General features: G+C 43.8%; 2 protein-coding genes across 2 annotated transcripts in view; one reads left to right on the forward strand and one right to left on the reverse strand.

Annotated features, from left to right (window-relative positions):
- The window catches only part of LOC132865856 (zinc finger protein 850-like), a 1522149-nt gene that overhangs the window by 950431 nt on the left and 550047 nt on the right, over positions 1-21671 (reverse strand). The gene's annotated exons all lie outside the window — the stretch shown is intronic.
- LOC132865857 (zinc finger protein 420-like) overlaps positions 1-21671 on the forward strand; it is a 74171-nt gene that overhangs the window by 36419 nt on the left and 16081 nt on the right. Inside the window, exon 3 of the mRNA XM_060898349.1 lies at positions 1463-1734. Coding sequence (XP_060754332.1) covers positions 1463-1734 — 272 coding nt within the window. The remainder of the gene's footprint in view (positions 1-1462; positions 1735-21671) is intronic.

The following is a 21671-nucleotide window of genomic DNA, read 5'->3' on the forward strand; positions in this document are numbered from 1 at the left end:
ATTAACTAAATCATGTGGTCTCTACAAATAATTCATTAGAAAAAGTATTTATCCTCTGACTACAGCCAGGCAACAGGCAGAAATGGCATCAGAGAGAGAAATTACAGAAGAGCAGTGTATTAGGATGAAAGTTTTGCGGGAGGAGGGCCATTCATAATGAGCCATAGCAAAGAAACTGCATGTGACCCACAGTGCTGTCTGGAAATGCCTCAAGCATCACCAGAAGACTGGGAACTTCAAGAACATTTCAGGCAAAGGAAGGAAGAAAAAGTTGACTAAAGCTGATGTCCAGTACCTCAAGACTACATCCCTACGAGAGAGGAAGAAATCCAGCAAGGAACTGGCACAGGACCTCCAAGATGCTACAGGCAAGGATGTCTCCCCACACCTGCTTAGGAAGATGCTCTCAGCGGAAGGCCTCAAAGGTCATGTGTCAGTGCGCAAAACTTTTGTTGAGAGGTGGAAATAAGCAGAAGAGGCTTAACTGGGCAAAAATTCACAGGAGTTGGACTTCTGAGCAGTGGAAAAGGGTCATGTTCTCAGATGAGGAGAAATTTTGAATTATTTGGCAACGCTATGCAACAGTAAGTCAGGTGCAGAAAGGGAGAAAGATACAAGGCAAACTGTGTTTCTCCCACAGTAAAACATGGTGGAGGGGTCTTGCAAGTATGGGGAGCCATCACCTACAATGGAGTTGGTCATCTCTACAAAATAGATGGGACCCTCATTGCTGACAAGTACAGACAAATCCTTATCCATCATGCTGTGCCTTCTGGAAGAGCTCTCATTGACAACAACTTAATCTTCCAGCAAGATAATGACCCAAAACACACAGCCGGGATGGTTAAACAGTATTTACAAAACAAAGAACAAGATGGCAGCTTGGCAGTTCTTGATTGGCCAGCCCAAAGTCCTGATATGAATATAATTGAGCAAGTCTGGAACTACATGGAGCGAGAGAAGGTGAAAAGGGCTCCTTCAAACCTGCCACAGTTCTGGGAAGTGTTGCAAGATATATGGAGATCAATTCCACTTGATTTTATTCATAAACTTTGATAGCATGCCTGATTGTTTCAGTGCACTTCAGTGTCAAGGGGTTCCATACCAAATATTGATAATATTTTAGAATGATTTACTCTGGTTACTTGTAACATTTGTTTATGATGAAAATGTTTAGTTTATTAAGAGAACTTGAGAACAAAAGGTCAAATTGTGGTGTTTTGTCATTTTGGTAGGTGTTTCCATATTTTTTGCCAATACTGGTACTTTGTTGTGTCCTGTCTGATCCCAGTCCTGATGGACACTTAGTCTCAACCAGATGTTCAGTGAACCTTACTGGCAAGCTTTCTTAGGATAATCTTTATACAGTACTAATGTAAAGTATATGGTCTTAGATAGACACACACAGATTGCACACACATTTGGGCCTCATTTCTTCCTGTTGTGTTTTCTCTACTCCTAGACTGTGAAGTTTGCAAATCCTTCTTCCTCAACAAATGCGAGGTTCATGGACCACCCCTCTTCATCCCCGATACTCCTGTTCCCATGGGAGTCCCTGACCGAGCCAGACAAACACTTCCTCCTGGGCTAGAAATCCAGAAGTCCAGTATTCCTGATGCAGGCCTGGGAGTGTTTAATAAGGGGCAGACTGTTCCAGCAGGTGCACACTTTGGCCCCTGCCAGGGAGAGCTGGTGAACCGAGAGGAAGCCAAGAACAGTAGAGACTCCTCGGTTGTGAGTTTGTCATAAATTTTATTATAAAGATTGTATATTTTTATGTAACAAAATAGGATGAGTAGATGAAGGTAGCTCCAATTAATATCAATTTCTTCTTGCAGATGATATGTGGAGTAGTGGTGTAAATCGCAAGTTTGAGCACAATGCGGTCCGACATCGGTTCTTTTAGCCAGTGTGGTGGAATTTGCCTGTTAATAAAAATACTAGTAACACCTCAGTGCTCAAGTTGTCTGTGTCTATGCGTCAGCCCTGTGATGACCTGGCGACTTGTCCAGGGTGTACCCCACCTTTCGCCCGTAGTCAGCTGGGATAGGCTCCAGCTTGCCTGCGACCCTGTAGAACAGGATAAAGTGGCTACAGATAATGAGATGAGATGAGACAGTATATACCTGGTGTGCTGTGGAATTTTGAGCAACCCCATGCATTTTCATGCAGGCTCATGAAATAATAGTTTTTTTTAAATACAACAGTGACTGTACTTTTTCATTAAAAATGTTTGTCGGTAGTCACTTTTTTTTTTTTTAATCTAAATGGCCTTTAATCCCATTTTGAAAATAAATTTGGCTCCACGGAGGAGGATTATTATTGTAGCGACCAGAAAAGGCAGTCGCTTTACTTGTTGCCAGTTCCACGGAGCCTTGCCAGAGTGCAAAGGCGCAAGGGGCTGTTAATGTTAAAGCTTGGAGAACATTAGGGGCTAAATAGCAATGAACCACCTTGACCAAGACTCCTGCAGTAATTGACCACCTCTGTCCAGTATTTCTGATAGGCATGTATCTTGCAGTAAAATAAAACATCTAGAACCATGTTATGTACAGAGCATAGGATGTCACATAAGTCAATCAGTCCCTATCCCAGTCCACCATCCCAACCTGCCTGAAGCCCTCTACCATCTTCCATTGCCAAAAAAAGACCATTAGCAGCCTGAATGACCACTGACCAGTGGCACTTACTCCCGTCATCATGAAGCGCTTTGAGCAACTGGTTCAGACTTGCATCATCTCAAGTCCCCCACCCATGTTAAATCAAATCAAGTTTATTTGTATAGCGCTTTTAACAATAAACGTTGTCGCAAAGCAGCTTTACAGAATTTGAACGACTTAAAACATGAGCTAATTTTATCCCTAATCTATCTCCAATGAGCAAGCCTGTGGCGACGGTGGCAAGGAAAAACTCCCTCAGACGACATGAGGAAGAAACCTCGAGAGGAACCAGACTCAAAAGGGAACCCATCCTCATTTGGGCAACAACAGACAGCCTGACTATAATATTAACAGTTTTAACAGGTATAACCCTCAACTGTCCTCATGGGGCCGTCCTTCACAGGAGCGGTGCGATAAAACTCTGACCAGACACAGGGCACCAGGATGGATCAAGCAGGTCCGAGGGGCAGAAGAGGCCAGCATCTCAATCCCAGGACCAACATGTAACTCAGAGGGACAGATGGGGGGGGGGGGGAAGAGAGAGAAAGAAAACACATTGTTAGGTATGCCCTAAAAATGACAAGTATTAAATCTGTGTGGTAGGCTCGCAGAGACGAGAGTCTTTACATCAGGCATAACACACAACAATGGCATGTTAATATGGTAAAAAATATCATGACCTGCTCTGGCTGGATGCTTGATTGGGTGATGGGAGCACACTCTTCAGCAATGATGAGATGCAGATGGGACCCTTAGGGCTGGCCAAGACAATTCAGTTACATTTCACCGGGTCTGGGACATGCGACAGAATGTCTGACGGCCGATTCCCTGCAGACTACGATAGCCAGTCGAGGTCTCCACCCTCTCCACCAAAAGATTTCCTGTTGACTCCATGTAACTCAGAGGGACAGATTTAGGGTGGGGGGGAGGGAAAGAAAACACAGGTGGTTAGGTATGCCCAATGTCACCTGAATAAGTAGGAACAGTATACATATTGCACCGAGTACAAGTAGGGACTCCGGCAACTAACTATGACAGCATAACTAAAAGGAGAGAGCCAGAAGGTAACACAGGCATGAGGGAGCCCCGGGACATAAAGCAGCCAGCCACTACACCGTCAACAAACTCAAGTGAGCAAGCGAGTGGCGACTGACAGCATCCATACATCCCAGTTTACCAAAACACTCTATGTCTGAGGACCCTCCAGATCTACTCCTTTACCTCATAAACACCATTAACAAAAGGCTTGACTAAACAGATATGTTTTCAGCCTAGACTTAAATGCTGAGACTGTGTCTGATTCCCGAACATTACTTGGAAGGCTGTTCCATAACTGTGGGGCTTTGTAAGAAAAGGCTCTGCCCCCTGATGTAGCCTTCACTATACGAGGTACCAGCAGATAGCCTGCACCTTTTGATCTAAGTAGGCGTGGCGGGTCATAGAGGAGCAGAAGTTCACTCAGGTACTGTGGTGCGAGACCGTTTAGTGCTTTTATAGGTCAATAGTAGTATTTTATAATCAATACAAAATTTGATTGGGAGCCAATGCAGTGTGGATAAGACAGGCGTGATGTGGTCATATTTTCTAGTTCTAATAAGGACTCTTGCTGCTGCATTTTGAACGAACTGGAGCTTGTTTATGCACTTATTGGAACATCCAGACAGTAAGGCATTACAATAATCCAACCTGGAGGTAATGAAAGCATGGACTAGTTTTTCTGCATCATGCAATGACATTAAGTTTCTTATCTTTGCAATATTTCTGAGATGAAAGAAAGCTATCCGGGTGATGTTATCAATGTGAGTTTCGAATGAAAGACTGGGGTCAATAATGACTCCGAGGTCTTTTACTGCTGCACGTGAAGAAACAGAAAGGCCATCCAGAGTCACTGTGTAATCAGAAAACTTACTTCTAGCTGTATGTGGTCCTAGCACAAGTACTTCAGTCTTGTCAGAGTTAAGCAGAAGGAAATTAATAAGCATCCAGTGTCTAATGTCCTTAACACATTCCTCAGTTCTATTAAGCTGGTGTCTCTCATCAGGTTTTGCAGAGACATACAACTGTGTGTCATCAGCATAACAGTGAAAACTAATACAATGTTTACGAATAATATCGCCCAGAGGTAACATATATCGAGAAAAAAGCAGTGGACCCAAGACAGAACCTTGTGGAACACCAAACTTTACCTCGGTACGTCTAGAAATATCACCATTTATATCAACATACTGATAATGATCAGTTAGATAAGACCTGAGCCAGGAGAGGGCCATTCCCTTAACTCCCACAACATTTTCTCGTCTATCCAGAAGAATGGAATGATCAATGGTATCAAATGCTGCACTAAGGTCAAGCAACACAAGTAGCGAGACACAGCCCTGATCAGACGCCAACAGTAGGTCGTTTACTACTTTAACCAGTGCTGTCTCTGTGCTATGATGAGGTCTAAATCCTGACTGATACATTTCATGGATGTTATTCCTATGTAAATATGAGCATAACTGCTGTGCCACAGCTTTTTCAAGGATCTTGGAGATAAAGGGGAGGTTTGATATTGGCCGATAATTGGACAGCTGACAGGGATCAAGGTCAGGTTTTTTAATCAGGGGTTTGATAACTGCTAGTTTAAAGGATTTGGGTACATAGCCAATCATAAGAGAAGAATTTATTATTTTTAGAAGCGGTTCAATTACTCCAGGCATTATCTGTTTGAATAGATGTGTCAGTAAGGGATCTACTACGCAAGTTGAGGCTTTTAATGTAGAGATTAATGAAAGTAATTCAGTTTCTTTTAGGGGAGTAAAACATTCTAACTGATGATCTGATACAGTTATATTGTTAACTACAAGGTCACTTTTTCATTGTCTGACCTTAAATTAGTAGTTTGAATTTTTTGTCGGATATTCTCAATTTTGTCATTTAAAAAATTCATGAAGTCGTTGCTACTACATACTGCAGGTGTGCATGTGTTGATAGTGGACTTATTCCTGGTTAATTTTGCTACAGTATTAAATAGGAATCTAGGACTATTTTTGTTATCTTCTATTAGGGAGGAGAAATATGTTGATCTCGCAGCACTAAGAGCTTTTCTATACTTCAGGAAGCTCTCCTTCCAAGCTAATTTGAACACTACCAATTTTGTTTGACGCCATTTACGTTCCAATTTTTGAGTGGTCTGTTTTAATGTGCGAATGTCATCATTATACCAGGGTGCTAATTTTTTGTCTCTGACTCATTTTCCTTTTTAGAGGAGCTACATTATCTAAAGTATGGCGGAATGTTGACTCTAAGCATTCAGTTGCCTGATCAAGTTCTGCAGGGGCTGACAGTGACCCAATCAAAGTTGACAGCTCTGGGAGATCATTTATAAAGCTCTGTGCAGTAGCTGACGTGAAAGTACGTTTAATACAGTAGCGTGGTGAGGTGCATATATTATTACTCGGACATATTTTGAATGAGATGAGACAGTGATCTGAGAGAATTTCAGACTGTGGAAGTATGACTATATTATCTACGTTTAATCTGAATGTTAGTATTAGATCAAGGGTGTGACCACCATTATGGGTCGATCCTATGACATTCTGCTTAATCCCGACTGAGTCTAAGATGGACACACACGCTGTTTTTAAAGGGTCTTCTGGGTTATCGAAGTGAATATTAAAATCTCCGACAACTAAAGCTTTGTCTAAGGAAATAACCAGATCCGAGATAAAATCTGCAAATTCAGAAAGAAACTCAGAATATGGCCCCGGGGGCCTGTAAATAATAAGCAATGGAATTAACTGGGTAGACTTATTTTTCGAGGCTACATACATTATATGAGTATGAAGAACTTCAAATGTATTAAATTTAAAACCAAGTTTTTGTGTTACACCTAGATAATCGTTATAAATAACCGCGACGCCTCCTCTGCCAGTTAGACGAGGCTGGTGTATATAACTGTATCCAGGAGGACTCGCTTCATTTAATGCTATATATTCATTTGGCTTAATCCATGTTTCTTTTAAACACAGTACATTAAACTCCTGATCAGTAATGAGTTCATTAACCATTAGCGCTTTAGATGCAAGAGATCTAATATTTAATAGCCCCACCTTTAGATCAAAGGTGCTGGCAGCAGCTGTACAGTCAGTATGATCTAATTTTATATTGATTAGGTTACTGGAACAAACTCTCTGAAAATTTCTACCTTTTTGTTGAGCTCAGGGAACAGACACAGTCTCGATGTAGTGGGCCCTGAGTGACGACTCTGTGCAGCTAGCAGACAGTCGGTGTAGCCTGTTCGTCTGCTCCCTGGCCTTGGCTCTGGATTGTCAGAAATTAACTAGGCCTGTTCTGAGACTATGACCTATGCTGCAGGAAATGAGAGCAGCACCTTCCCGAGTGGGATGGATACCGTCCCGCCCTAACAGGCCAGCAGTGCCCTCAAAATTAGCCCAATTATCTATAAAGCCCACTCTGTTTAGACACCAGTTAAACACCAGTATACTTGTAGAGCTAATGGGTCTACAGAGGACACCATAGCAACAATTCTCCACACTGCCCTCACTCACCTTCAGCAGCAGGAGAGCTATGCTAGGCTGTTCTTTGTGGACTTTAGCTCAGCATTCAACACCATTCTCCCTCACAGACTGGTGTCCAACCTGACAGACCTGGGACTGTCTTAATCCATCTGCCTCTGGATAAAGGACTTCCTGTCTGATTGCCTTCGCAATGGCTCCCCACTCTTCACCCTCTAGTCAAGTCAAGTTTATTTGTATAGCGCTTTTAACAATAGACATTGTCGCAAAGCAGCTTTACAGAATTTGAATGACTTAAAATATGAGCTAATTTTATCCCTAATCTATCCCCAATGAGCAAACCTGTGGCAACGGTGGCAAGGAAAAACTCCCTCAGACGACATGAGAGAGAAACCTCAAGAGGAACCAGACTCAAAAGGGAACCCATCCTCATTTGGGTGATAAGAGACAATGTGATTCTAACATTTTTAACATGAAATCAGTTTTGTTGATGTTCTAACTCTTCATTGATGGAAACTTGAGTGCAGAACTGTTCATGACAACTGCAGTCCTAAAGTTAGCAAGTCAGCCGTAGTCCTCAGCCATAAACGCATTACTGTAAGAGTCCAGAGCATCTTCCAAGTGTGACTTTCAACTGTCCATATGGGGCCGTCCTCCACAGGAGCGATGTGATGAGACTCCAACCAGATGTAGGGCATCAGAATGGATCAGGCAGGTCTGAGGAGCAGAAGAGGTCAGGATTGCCATGTAACTCAGAGGGACAGATGGGGAGGGGGAGAGAAAGAGAGAAAACACAGGTTGTTGGGTATGCCCAATGTCACCTGATGAGTAGGAACAGTATACATTTTGCACTGAGTACAAGCAGGGACTCCGGCAACTAACGATGACGGCATAACTAAAAGGGGAAAGCCAGAAGGTAGCACAGGCATGAGGGAGCCCCAGGACATAAAGCAGCAGCCACGACAGGATCAACAAACTTGAGCGATCAAGTGAGTGGGGAACTGACAGCATCCATACATCCCAGTTTACCAAAACGCTCTGTCTGAGGACCTTCCAGATCTACTCCTTTCCCTCATAAACACTCTTAACAAAAGGCTTGGCTAAACAGATAGATATGCGTTCAGCCTAGACTTAAATGCTGAGACTGTGTCTGATTCCCGAACACTACTTGGAAGGTTGTTCCATAACTGTGGGGCTTAAGAAAAGGCTCCGCCCCTTGATGTAGCCTTCACTATACAAGGTACCAGCAGATAGCCTGCACCTCTTGATCGAAGTAGGCGTGGTGGGTCATAGAGGAGCAGAAGTTCACTCAGGTACTGTGGCGCGAGACCATTCAGTGCTTTCAAGGTCAAGAATAGTATTTTACAATCTATGTGAAATTTGATTGGGAGCCAATGCAGTGTGGATAAGACAGGGGTGATGGGATCATATTTTCTATCTCTAGTAAGGACTCTTGCTGCTGCATTTTGAACTAACTGGAGCTTGTTTATGCACTTATTGGAACATCCAGACAGTAAGGCATGACAATAATCCAACCTGGAGGGAACAAAAGCATGAACTAATTTTTCTGCGTCGTGTAGTGACATTGAATTTCTTCTCTTAGAAATATTTCTGAGATGAAAGAAAGCTAACCGGCTAATGTTATTGATGTGAGTTTCGAATGAAAGTCCAGGGTCATTAATCACTCCAAGGTCTTTTACTGCTGCACGTGAAGAAACAGAAAGGCCATCCAGAGTTACTGTGGAATCAGAAAACTTGCTTCTAGCTGCATGTGGTCCGAGTACAAGTGCTTCAGTCTTGTCAGAGTTGAGCAGAAGGAAGTTAATAAGCATCCAGTGTCTAATGTCCTTCACACGTTCCTCAATTCTATTAAGCTGGTGTCTCTCATCAGGTTTTGTAGAAACATACAACTGTGTGTCATCAGCATAACAGTGGAAACTAATATGTTTATGAATATCACCCAGAGGTTTTTTATATATATATATATATATATATATATATATATATATATATATATATATATATATATATATATGAGTGATTCCACGCTTATGGGTACTGAAATGGGGACATGAACTTATTCACCTAAAACCATTTCTTTTTTTACCATCAGGTCACAAAACGTAATCTTTAATGAATGATATGTTAAAAGATAACTTTAATTTTCTGAGATGTAATAAAAACATATTTATATGCCAAAGTCAAGCCTATGAGTTCCAAAATGATGTCTGTTACATTACTTCTGTTACGATTGTCCATCTCGCGTCTGTTACAAATTAATTACAATCTAGCTATATGTTAATCTTATTGAAAGAATGTGTATGTTTATTCTACTACACATGTTTATTAATTATATTTGCTAAAATATCACCTTCCTATGTTTCAAAAAGTAATTCTACATTGTTAAAATTGAGAATATATATCTCCACAACACTTCTGTTACGTTCTGACTTTGGCAGATAAATGTTATTACATCTCAGAAAATTAAAGTTATCTTTTAACATATCATTCATTAAAGATTACATGTTTTGTGACCTGATGGTAAAAAAATGAAATGGTTTTAGGTGAATTTTTAAAAATAAGTTCATGTCCCCATTTCAGTACCCATAAGCGTGGAATCACTCTCTCTCTCTCTCTCTCTCTCTCTCTCTCTCTATATATATATATATATATATATATATATATATATATATATATATATATATATATCAGGGCTTTACATTAACTTTTTTGCTCACCGGCCACTGTGGCTAGTGGATTTCCTGAGTCACTAGCCATTCAGCCTTTTCACTAGCCACAATTTTGTTGCCAGGAAATCGCATTTTTTTCTTCACCATGATACGTTACAGTTCGGAAGATCTAGATTTAATCATGAATGGTAGTGTATAATGTATCTGTACAGTAGCACTCAAGTATTCAGTGCTGTTAAGGTAGCTCCCTCTATGAAAACATGGAACCAATTCAGACAAAAATATAAGCAGAGTATTCTGTTTATTGAACTCAAATTCAAGCCCCTTACAATATGAAATATCGTATATGAAAAAATAACATTCAGTACAATTGAAATGATTCTAATATTAAAAGTCCAATTCAAAACATTTATCATTGAAAAACATTTGATGTTTTGATATGCAAGTATTATGTGTATTATCAAGTATTATTATGTATATTATGTATTATCTCTTAATTGTGTGTGTGTGTGTGTGTGTGTGTGTGTGTGTGTGTGTGAGAACATGTGTAGAGAGAGACATTAAATGTCCTCATTACATTCATCATCAGAGGAGTCTGAATGGTCCATGAAAAATTGTCTTTGTGGCCTGAGGCTTCCTGCAGGTCATAAGTTGATAGCTGGGGCTGGGATCAACTTCTTCTTTACAATCATGTGAACATTTCTAAACGGCAGCTCCATCCTCTCCAGCTCAGCCGACTTCATGACAGCCAGTGACTGAAAGCAATGCTGCCCTGTGGTGAACCAGCCGTCTTCGCCGGTTTTGATGTTATTGTACCGATGTGTGCATTTGACTTTTTGTGGTCCTTGATGGTTTCGAGTTTAAAATTACTGGTGCCTGTCTTTGCCAGACTTTCTACGGTCTTCGCAGTACATGGTATTTTCAGTTTTGCTATGAACGAGCCAATCTGGGCAGCACGGTGGTGTAGTGGTTAGCGCTGTTGCCTCACAGCAAGAAGGTCTGGGTTTGAGCCCCGTGGCTGGCGAGGGCCTTTCTGTGCGGAGTTTGCATGCTCTCCCCGTGTCCGCGTGGGTTTCCTCCGGGTGCTCCGGTTTCCCCCACAGTCCAAAGACATGCAGGTTAGGTTAACTGGTGACTCTAAATTGACCGTAGGTGTGAATGTGAGTGTGAATGGTTGTCTGTGTCTATGTGTCGGCCCTGTGATGACCTGGCGACTTGTCCAGGGTGTACCCTGCCTTTCGCCCGTAGTCAGCTGGGATAGGCTCCAGCTTGCCTGCGACCCTGTAGAACAGGATAAAGCGGCTAGAGATAATGAGATGAGGTGAGATCTCTTGTGTGGTGTGTAATTCACCCTTCTCATTTAAATATGGCGAACATTTTTCGGCGCGCGCTTTGCGCATCACGGACCTCGGTGATTTTAAAATGCTGCTCCGGCCCTGCTCATTTCTGCCCCTTTTCTCCTGAGCAGCAGGATTTGAAACTCCAGCTATATGCTGCCACACAGTGCGCTTGTCAGTCGTCAGCAACCTTGTTGCTTTGTTCATTAACCGCAGGTTACCGTATCATTTTGATTTTATCTGAGACGTTAACGAACGTTCTAAACAATTCTAACGTTGTCAATGTTTACGCAGGTGCTCATGGGAGTTGTAGGAGTGTAATATTACATTGCAATGTGTTTATTATATCAGATGCCTTCAGAGAAAACTACAATTAAAATATACTGTCATACCACAGAATAAACCACCAGCCAAAGTGGCTAGTGAGACTAAAGTTATTACCCGCCAAAGCCGAATTTTACCCGCATTTGGCGGGTGCTAATGTAAAGCCCTGAGATTTTATAAAAATGCAGTATGTCTAGAAAAATCACCATTTACATCAGCATACTGATTGCGATCAGTTAAATAAGAGCTGAGCCAGGAGAGGGCCATTCCCTTAACTCCCACAACATTTTCTAGTCTATCCAGAAGAATGGAATGATCAATGGTATCAAATGCTGAACTAAGGTCAAGCAACACAAGCAGCGAGACACAGCCCTGATCAGACACCAACAATAGGTCGTTTACTACTTTTAACCAGAGCTGTCTCTGTGCTATGATGAGGTCTAAATCCTGACTGGTACATTTCATGGATGTTATTCCTATGTAAATATGAGCATAACTGCTGTGCCACAGCTTTATCTTGGATTAAACAAGTTGTTCTTCTACACTTACAACTGCACCCTGCTCGTTCCCGTAATGACATCATATTTGCGGATGATACTACCATAGTGGGGCTCATCTCTGGGGGGAAGGAGTCTGCTTATCAGCACAAGGTTGAGCAGCTGTCTGGGTGGTGCTGAGACAACAAACCTCGTCCTCAACCACCAAAACCACGGAGCTGATCATAGACTTCAGGAAAAAGAAAACGGACTTTCAGCCTATTCTCATCAGTGCGCAATATGTGGAGAGGATCCTAGACTTCTGGTTCCTTGGGGTGCACATAGAGGAGGAGCTGACCTGGAGCTCTAATGCCACACAAGTGATAAAGAATGCACAGCAGAGACTTTACTTCCTGATGATCCTCAGGATGAACGACCTCCCTCAAAAACTGCTTGTGTCCTTCTATTGTTGCTCCATAGAGAACATACTTACATGCATACTGCATCAGTGTGTGGTTTGTCAGCTGCACAGGAGCAGAGAGAAAAGTGCTCCAGAGGGTTGTCACCACCACCCAGATGATCATTGGATGCTCTCTTCCCTGCCTGGAAGAGCTTTACAGTTCCTGCTGCCTCAAAAGAACCCTCAGTATATTAAAAGATCCGTCCCACCCCAGAAATTCTCTGTTTGAACTGCTGCCCTTGGGCAGGCAGTTCAGGTCAATTAAGAAATGGACAAATAGACCCCTTGCACATGACGTTACGCATCACGTGATAATTGACTTCCAGGTGAAAAGACACCAGTTTTTGTGTAAACAAGGCTTAACCAGTCTTAAATATGGTTCATTTTTGCGCTGTTTTTGGTTGGTCCAATCATTTAAATCGAGGAATAGATAAAAGATATTACCATTTCCCTGCTATGAAGAAAAATGTTAACAAAGAGAAGCAAATGCTTCAAGAACAATGAAGAAATGAGTGGTTAAAGAGAATACAGCGAGAGGAGCTAACCCTGAAAATTGCAGAGAAATTTGCAACTATTTAAAATGTTTTTTTTTTTTTTTTTTTAAATAGACAGGTGCAACAGAGTATAGAAGAGTTTGTTTAAGAATCTTCTTTTATTTCTGCTCACATTTGAATTAGCTTCTTCATGAAAGTGTTCAGACAAAATCAAATGATTTTCTTCCAGATGAACCAACTTCCTTATTCGACATGGAAAACCCAGATTGGGCACCAAACAAACAACGCTGACATAATTCGTTAAAAAAAAGCCAACAAGGAGCGACATGCTCCTGATGCATCCTGAAAGAACAGAAAAGATTAAGAGCAAAAAGCGCTGAAGCTTTGCTTCTGTTATCAGAGGAACTCAGTCCTGTGCAAAATGTCAACCTGGAGCCAGAGTGTAGTAATGAACCTACAGTTTGAGAGAGTTCTACACAAACGCACTGAACTTTACAACAGCTGCAGGCATGTGAAATGGAAATAAATCGACTATGGCAGGAAAAACTATTTTGGATAATATTGTTACTGTCTGTTGCACACTATTTTACAAATAATAATACTTCAGAGATTTGTTTCTTTTTTAACAAATCATAAATATCAATGTATAAATGAGTGCAAATAGCTCTGTAACTTGATGTCCTTGAGGTTGTTGAGACATGGCGGGCCAGGAATACTGTGTGGATCAGTTGTGCCTTTTGAATAGAGAATAAATGAAGAGGGAACTGAACATGAACAGTTTATTGAAACTATTATTACAAGGGTGATTTATAGTTAACTATATGATTATAGTTAGCTATATGACTACAGCTGCAACTGGAATGTGCCGATTCTGTTTGCATTTGTAATTATTGTACCATACACCATTAGATAAAATTAAAATAAAATCTTAGAACATTGTTTGAAAGTCTAGAGCAAGATAACGTTATTTTACAAATAATAATACTTCAGAGATTTGTTTCTTTTTTAACAAATCATAAATATCAATGTATAAATGAGTGCAAATAGCTCTGTAACTTGATGTCCTTGAGGTTGTTGAGACATGGCGGGCCAGGAATACCATCCTAGCCCACAGTTCAAGTAGTAGTCCTTTGAGAGTAAATGCTCAGGCTTTTGCAGCATTCTGTTCCCTAAAGCTGATGTCGGTAAAAATTCTTTACACAAAGGTTTTCTTGTTTATGTAGTGGGGTATGCAGTTTTTTTTTTTTGAACTGTTCTTCCATGTCCGGATTCTTCCGGAAAAGGAAAGTACATTCCAACATGTAGCTAACACTAGGCCACAAATCTGTACCGTCACTCCATTGGTTTTGAGGAATTTTGTACAATTTCCATGTATCCTTCACTTCTTTATAACTAAGATTATCCAAGTAATCCGTTAGTAGAGCTTTTTTAGCTGTAGTTTTCTTCAGACAACAGCAACGGACATCTGACATCTTTGCTTGGCTTCAGTATGTGAACAGTATGTAAACAAAGTTTGCTTGTCCCCCAGGTGTAGGGTAGGGTAGTGACCGTTGCTAACGTAAATGTGATGTCAGTGTAAGGGGTCTATAGACCAAAAAAGAGCTTCTACCCAAGAGCCATAACTGCACTAAACAGTGCTTGTTTTAAAGGGACCGTGCAATTAAAAAAAAAAAAAAAAACAGCAGTGTGTGAATGTTTTGTGTGTGTATGTCTTTTTAGGGTGTTTGAGTTGTTAATATATATTATATGGGCATTTTATTTCTTTATTTTTAATAAGCAGATGTTGCACTGGTAGGATGGCATCCAATTTCGTTGTACGATATGCAATGACAGGTTTTTATATTCAAAAGTGGAGCTCTCCGTCTCATGATTTCTCCTTACACACACACTTGCCACATTAGTTCACTACCTGTCAAGTTAAACATGTAAAAACAAAAATGTCCAAGTCTATTGCAATACTTCATAAAACTAAACACGTTCTAAGCCAAAAATCATTGCACGCACTTTATAATTCTCTGCTTGTTCCATACATAACTTATTGTGTGGAGGTCTGGGGAAATGCATGTAAAACAATCAGAAACCCGATCTTCATATTGCAGAAAAGAGCTATTAGGATCATACACAATCTGTTATAGTGAACCAACCAATCAGTTGTTTACAAACTTGAATGGCCTTAAATTTTGTGGATTACAAAATTGCTCAATTTATGTTTAAAATCAAAAACAAAACTATCACTGACTGTATTCAGAGGTTCTTTCAAATCAGAGGGAGTCATTATGAATTAAGAGGAACTCGTATATGTTTGTTAAAACAAAGTTCAGAACAAATGTGAAACAGAGGTGTATATTGTGATATCCTGAGAGGCTGTGTCGTCGAGGGGTGCTACGTCACACGCAGATGGCTCCAACTTCTGGCAGCTATAACTCCATCTGGTGGTGGAGTTAGGAACTTCACCCCTCAGCACACCACACGACAGCACACCTGTGGCCAATGAGGGCCTAATGAGTGAGAGGGCTTTGTGAGAGCTCAAAAGCTCTGTGTGAAGGTGGAAGGAGAGGAGCGAGGCTCATGGACTCTCCTGCTGAGTGGATCCTGCTGGACGGAGTATTCATCGAAAGGCTTATCTGGAATTCTTACCTGAGGGATTTGTGCACTGAAATACTTACCTGTGTTATGAACGCCTGCGACTGGGCTGCCACCGGGCCGAAGACTACAGGGATTGTTAACTGGACTCAAAGTAAGGCAGAAGATTTTGTTTGTTCTGGGAAAAGGATATTGGACTGAAGGAAACCTGCCTATAATTTCGTTGTTCTAAAGCCAGAGACATTATTTGAGTTTGACTTTTGGGAATCCACTTTCGTTTGACCATTGGACTTTGAGTTACCCCTTCTGTTTGATTTCCTGGCATAACATTAAAAATCTTGTTTTATTTTAACTTCTGTGTCCTTGCACTGATTGAAGGGTCCTGCCGAAAGGCAGCCAGCCTCTCACAATATCACATATGGTGGAGAATGTGGGCATTTCAATCAGCAATAATAGTGCATGTACGAGGAGGGCACTGAACATTTGATTGCTCCATTTTCCCAGTTAACCATAGGCCCTCTGCACAACAAGATGGAGGAAATTTTGAAGGCTCTTATTGCAGGCCAGCAAGCCCAAATGCAGGTGAGCGCGGCCCTCCTGGAGGAACAAAGAAAAGCCAACCAACTGAAGGCAGAGGAATTGCAACTACAGAAGAAGATGGCTGTTCGGAGCGCTGACCCAATAAAGGCAAGTGATTTCATTGCCAAAATGGGGGTTACAGATGATGTTGAGGCATACTTGCACACCTTTGAAGCCACGGCCACTAGGGAAGGGTGGCCCAAGGCACAGTGGGTTGGACTGTTGGCCCCATTCTTATTGGGAGAATCGTTGAACGCTGTCCGGGACCTACCCCCCGACAAGACCACGAACTATGATGCGCTAAAGACTGAGATCCTCAGCCGACATGGGCTCACCAAGTTTGGTATGGCTCAACGCTTCCACAGCTGGACCTTTCAAGCTGACCAGGCTCCCCGTGCGCAGATGCACGAACTTTCCAGAATCACGAGGAGATGGCTGGAACCGGAGAAAACCACAGCAGCTGCAGTAGTGGAGGCCGTGGTCGTGGATGACTACATTCGAGCCCTGCCATATGAGGCGAAGCGCTTCATCAGCCAACAAGCCCTAACCACAGCCGAACTGATGGTTGAAGCTGTGGAAAAGTACCAGGCCACAACAGAAATGCTCCGTACTTCCAGAAAGGACCCCAGGACTGTGCCCCCGCTGCCGATAGGGGGAGGCCGCCCCAAAAACCCCAAGGGGTCCAGCCCAGCCACAGCAGGACCTGGCTATGCTCCAGGGGGAGCCAGAAGCCAGCCGGGTCCGGTTAGGATTCCCCGTGATTGTGACACCTGACAATGCTTCCGGTGTGGGGGCAGGGGACACATGTCGTGGCAGTGTGGGAAACCGGTGGACAAGCCTATGCCCACCGCAGGGTCCTCCAGCTCACCCTCCACCCAGCTGTTTGCATCACTCGTCGGGGCTGCAGATGGGCCCCCAGACTGACCCCCCACATGCCCAGTGACTGTGAATTGCCGTGATGTCAAGGCATTGTTAGATTCGGGTAGTCGGGTCACCTTGGTGCGTAAGGACCTGGTGGATCCATCGTGGCTGACCACGGACGAAGTTCTCCCAGTTTCCTGCATCCATGGGGACACCAAAGAGTACCCCACCGCTGAACTCAAAATGACCACCACCAGCGAGACTATACACATGAGGGTGGGAGTGGCTGATTCCCTCCCAGTTCCGGTTCTGATTGGGCGAGATTGCCCAACCTTCCACCTGCCGTGGAGAGAGGCCCAGCAGAGGCCAGCCTGGGTACCCTGCAGTCAGAGAGGTAAGACTCCTCCTGCAACCACACAAGTGCAACCTGCACAACCCTGCATCCCCGCTTTTGCCCTTGCAGGGATGACCGGCACCCAGGCTGACACAGAGACTGGCCCGGAGACTGAAGAAGAGAAGGGAGCCCCGGGAAGCTCTCAGAGCTCCGAGGAGGAAGATGCCCCAGGCATTGAGGAGCTTCCCCCTCTTACAGGCCAGTATGGCACTGCCCAGTTGCAGGATCCCACACTGGCAAACACCTTAAGAAATGTGCAGGTGCTAGAGGGTGTGCTGGTAGGGGGTAGAGCAAGCCCTACATACCCCCATTTTGCCATTATACAGGGCCTACTGTATCAGGTGGTGAAGAAAGATGACAAAGTGCTTGAACAGCTCCTTGTACCACAACCCCACCGGGCGACTGTGCTCAATCTGGCACACACACATCCCCTGGGGGCCCACCTAGGTGTAGAGAAAACAAAAGAAAGGATCTTACAGCGTTTCTTCTGGCCGGGAGTGCACAAGGAAACGGAGAATTACTGCTGTAGTTGCCCAGAATGCCAGAAGGTGGCGCCTAAACCTCCATACCGTAACCCACTCATCCCCTTGCCAATTATTGAAACTCGTTTTGAGAGGATTGGACTGGATATAGTTGGGCCTTTACCAAAAAGCTCCAGGGGGCATCAGTACATTCTGGTCATCCTGGACTATGCGACCCGGTACCCTGAGGCCATCCCCCTGAGGAAGGCTACCTCCAAACAGATAGCCAAGGAGCTGTTCCTCCTCTCCACCAGTCTGGGGATTCTGAAGGAAATATTGACGGATCAGGGCACTCCATTCATGTCTAGGGTGACGAAAGAACTGTGTGCCCTGTTGAGAATCAAAACAGTTGCGAACATCTGTCTACTACCCCCAGACAGACGGCTTGGTCGAGCAGTTTAACCAGACTCTGAAGTCCATGCTGAGGAAGGCGACAGAAGAGGATGGGCGGAACTGGGACCAGCTGCTGCCATACCTGCTGTTTGCAGTAAGAGAGGTACCCCAATCTTCTACTGGCTTTTCGCTTTTTGAATTGTTGCTTTCTTACAGACCCAGAGGGCTGCTGGACATTGCCAAGGAGGCTTGGGAGGAGCAACCCTGCAGACAGCGGACCCTGATCAAGCATGTCTGGGCCATGAAGGAGAGAATGAGGGCCGTCTACCCGATAGTGTGTGAACACATGGAGACTGCTCAATGGCAACAGCAGGCCTCCTACAACCAACCTGCCCAGCCGAGAGAGTTTAAGCCGGGGGACAGAGTGCTGGTCCTGGTACCGATCGTGGAGTGTAAGTTCCTGGCATCTTGGCAAGGACCGTATGAGGTCATCGAGCGGGTAGGAGAAGTGAACTATAAGGTGAGACAGCCTGATAAAAGAGAACCTGAGCAAATATATCACGTTAACCTCTGGAAAAAATGGCACGCCAGAGAGGTGCTGTTCAGTTGTTTGCCCCCGACAGAGTCCAAAGAACCTGCCAGAGAGGAGGTTCAGGTGGGGCCAGGCCTATCCCCACACCAGCAACAGATGACCCTAGAGCTGGTGGACCGCGACCGGGATGTCTTCTCACTCCCCGGGCACACAGAGGTGGTCCAACACAAGATCCGCACCGTCCTGGGCCGAACAGTGACCCAGCGTCCCTATCGTGTGCCGGAGGCTCGCAAGGTGGCTATCCAGGAGGAAGTGAGAAAGATGCTAGAGCTGGGAGTCATCGAGGAGTCCAAAAGTGCCTGGGCAAGCCCCATCGTCTTGGTTCCCAAACCAGACGGGTCGGTGAGATTTTGCAATGATTATCGCAAATTGAATGAGGTGTCGGAGTTTGATTCATACCCCATGCCCCGTGTTGACGACTTAGTAGACTCTTTAGGACATGCCCGGTTCCTCACCACTCTGGACCTTACCAAAGGCTACTGGCAGGTGCCCCTGACACCGGCGTCAAAGGAGAAGACGGCCTTTGCCACACCAGAGGGTCTCTACCAGTACACACGGCTCCCATTTGGTCTGCATGGAGCGCCGGCCACGTTCCAGCGCTTAATGGATCGGGTCCTGGCTCCCCACAAGAGGTATGCAGCAGCATTTTTAGATGATGTGGTCATTCAAAGTCCGGATTCGGACAGTCCGGATTCGGACAGTGTACAAGCTGTGCTTGATTCCCTCAGAGATGCAGGCCTGACAGCAAACCCAAAAAAATGCAGACTGGCTTTTAGTGAAACCAACTACCTGGGGTACACGGTTGGCCGGGGACTAGTCAAGCTCCAGGAAGCGAAGCTGCAGGCCATACAGGACTGGCCGCAACCCCTCACCAAGAAGCAGGTGAGGTTGTTTTTGGGCCTAGCCGGCTACTACCGGTATTTTATCGCCAATTTTGCCTCCATTGCTGCACCCCTGACAGACCGGACAACCAAACGGCACTCGAGGATGGTGAAGTGGAATCCCGCGGCAGAGGCAGCCTTCATCAACCTGAAGCAGGCCCTCTGCTCCAGTCCGGTTCTGGTGGCACCAGACTTCAAGCGGGAGTTCGTGGTGCAAACGGACGCTTCGGAGGTGGGACTGGGGGCTGTACTCGCCCAAGTACATGAAGATGAGGAACATCCCATCCTGTATTTAAGCAGAAAGCTACTCCCCAGAGAGAAGAACTATTCTACGGTTGAAAAAGAATGTCTCGCCATTATCTGGGCCCTGGAATCCCTGTGGTATTACCTCCTGGGCCGGCGGTTCACGGTGACCTCGGACCACGCCCCTCTGCAGTGGATGGCCAAGAACAAAGACAAACAGTAGGGTTACCAGATGGTTTTTAAGCTTGCAAGCGTTTAACTTCTCTGTTGTTCACAGGGCTGGCAGGCGCCATGGCAATGCGGACGCCCTGTCCCGGCGAGACGTCCTCTTCGCAACCTTCAGCCCGACGAGGAAGTCAGTCCCGGGGGGATGTGTGATATCCCGAGAGGCTGTGTCGTCGAGGGGTGCTACGTCACACGCAGATGGCTCCAACTTCTGGCAGCTATAACTCCATCTGGTGGTGGAGTTAGGAACTTCACCCCTCAGCACACCACACGACAGCACACCTGTGGCCAATGAGGGCCTAATGAGTGAGAGGGCTTTGTGAGAGCTCAAAAGCTCTGTGTGAAGGTGGAAGGAGAGGAGCGAGGCTCATGGACTCTCCTGCTCATGGACAATCCTCCAGGGATTGTTAACTGGACTCAAAGTAAGGCAGAAGATTTTGTTTGTTCTGGGAAAAGGATATTGGACTGAAGGAAACCTGCCTATAATTTCGTTGTTCTAAAGCCAGAGACATTATTTGAGTTTGACTTTTGGGAATCCACTTTCGTTTGACCATTGGACTTTGAGCTACCTTTTCTGTTTGATTTCCTGGCATAACATTAAAAATCTTGTTTTATTTTAACTTCTGTGTTCTTGCACTGATTGAAGGGTCCCGCCGAGAGGCAGCCAGCCTCTTGCGATATCACAATATCTATAACAGGAGTTCATTTATGGAATGGTCTTGAAAATGAAATTAAACTGTGTAACACGCTTAAAGGCCTTAAAGCGTACAAACATAAGATTATCAGTAAATACAAAACTGAGATATGAAAAATGTGTTTGGGGAAAAAAAATGGTTTGATTTTAAATTTGATCCAGCTACTTGATATGTAACACTGCAGAATACGAACATGGCAAAATCCAATATGTATGTTTTGGTGTTCATTTGAAATTGAAAGCTGTAAAATTGTATTGAACAAAATGTAACAGATACTATTGTTACTATTATAATTTTTTTTTCCTTTTTGTTTCTTTCCTTAATTTCTTTGGCATAAAAAAAGATTTATTAATTTATGAAATGTGATGAGGGTAGACGCAATAAGCTTTTGCTTCAGTCTAATCCTTTTCGGTCTTTCTTGCTGATATGTATGTAACCAGTGTGTATGTTATTGAAAGTTGAAATGACAGAAATAAATAATTAAATCTAAAATAAGCAGATGTTGCACTGGTAGGATGGCGTCCAATTTCGTTGTACGATATGCAATGACGCACTTTTATATTCAAAAGCGGAGCTCTCCGTCTCATGATTTCTCCTTCCACACATGCCACATTAGTTCACTACCCGTCAAGTTTATTTTTGAACATCAACATGCTTCTAGGATATGTTGCGTAATCACGGTCACCTACTTCTACGTTTGAGTTGAGAGAGATTTCTTTCACAGCTACCCTAACTTGCAACAAAACAGGTAGCTTTTCCACTGGCAGTAGTTATTAAAAAAAAAAGACAGAATAATAGTGTTTCCT

Source organism: Neoarius graeffei, chromosome 18, assembly GCF_027579695.1.
Source record: "Neoarius graeffei isolate fNeoGra1 chromosome 18, fNeoGra1.pri, whole genome shotgun sequence".
Taxonomy (NCBI): Eukaryota; Metazoa; Chordata; class Actinopteri; order Siluriformes; family Ariidae; genus Neoarius; species Neoarius graeffei.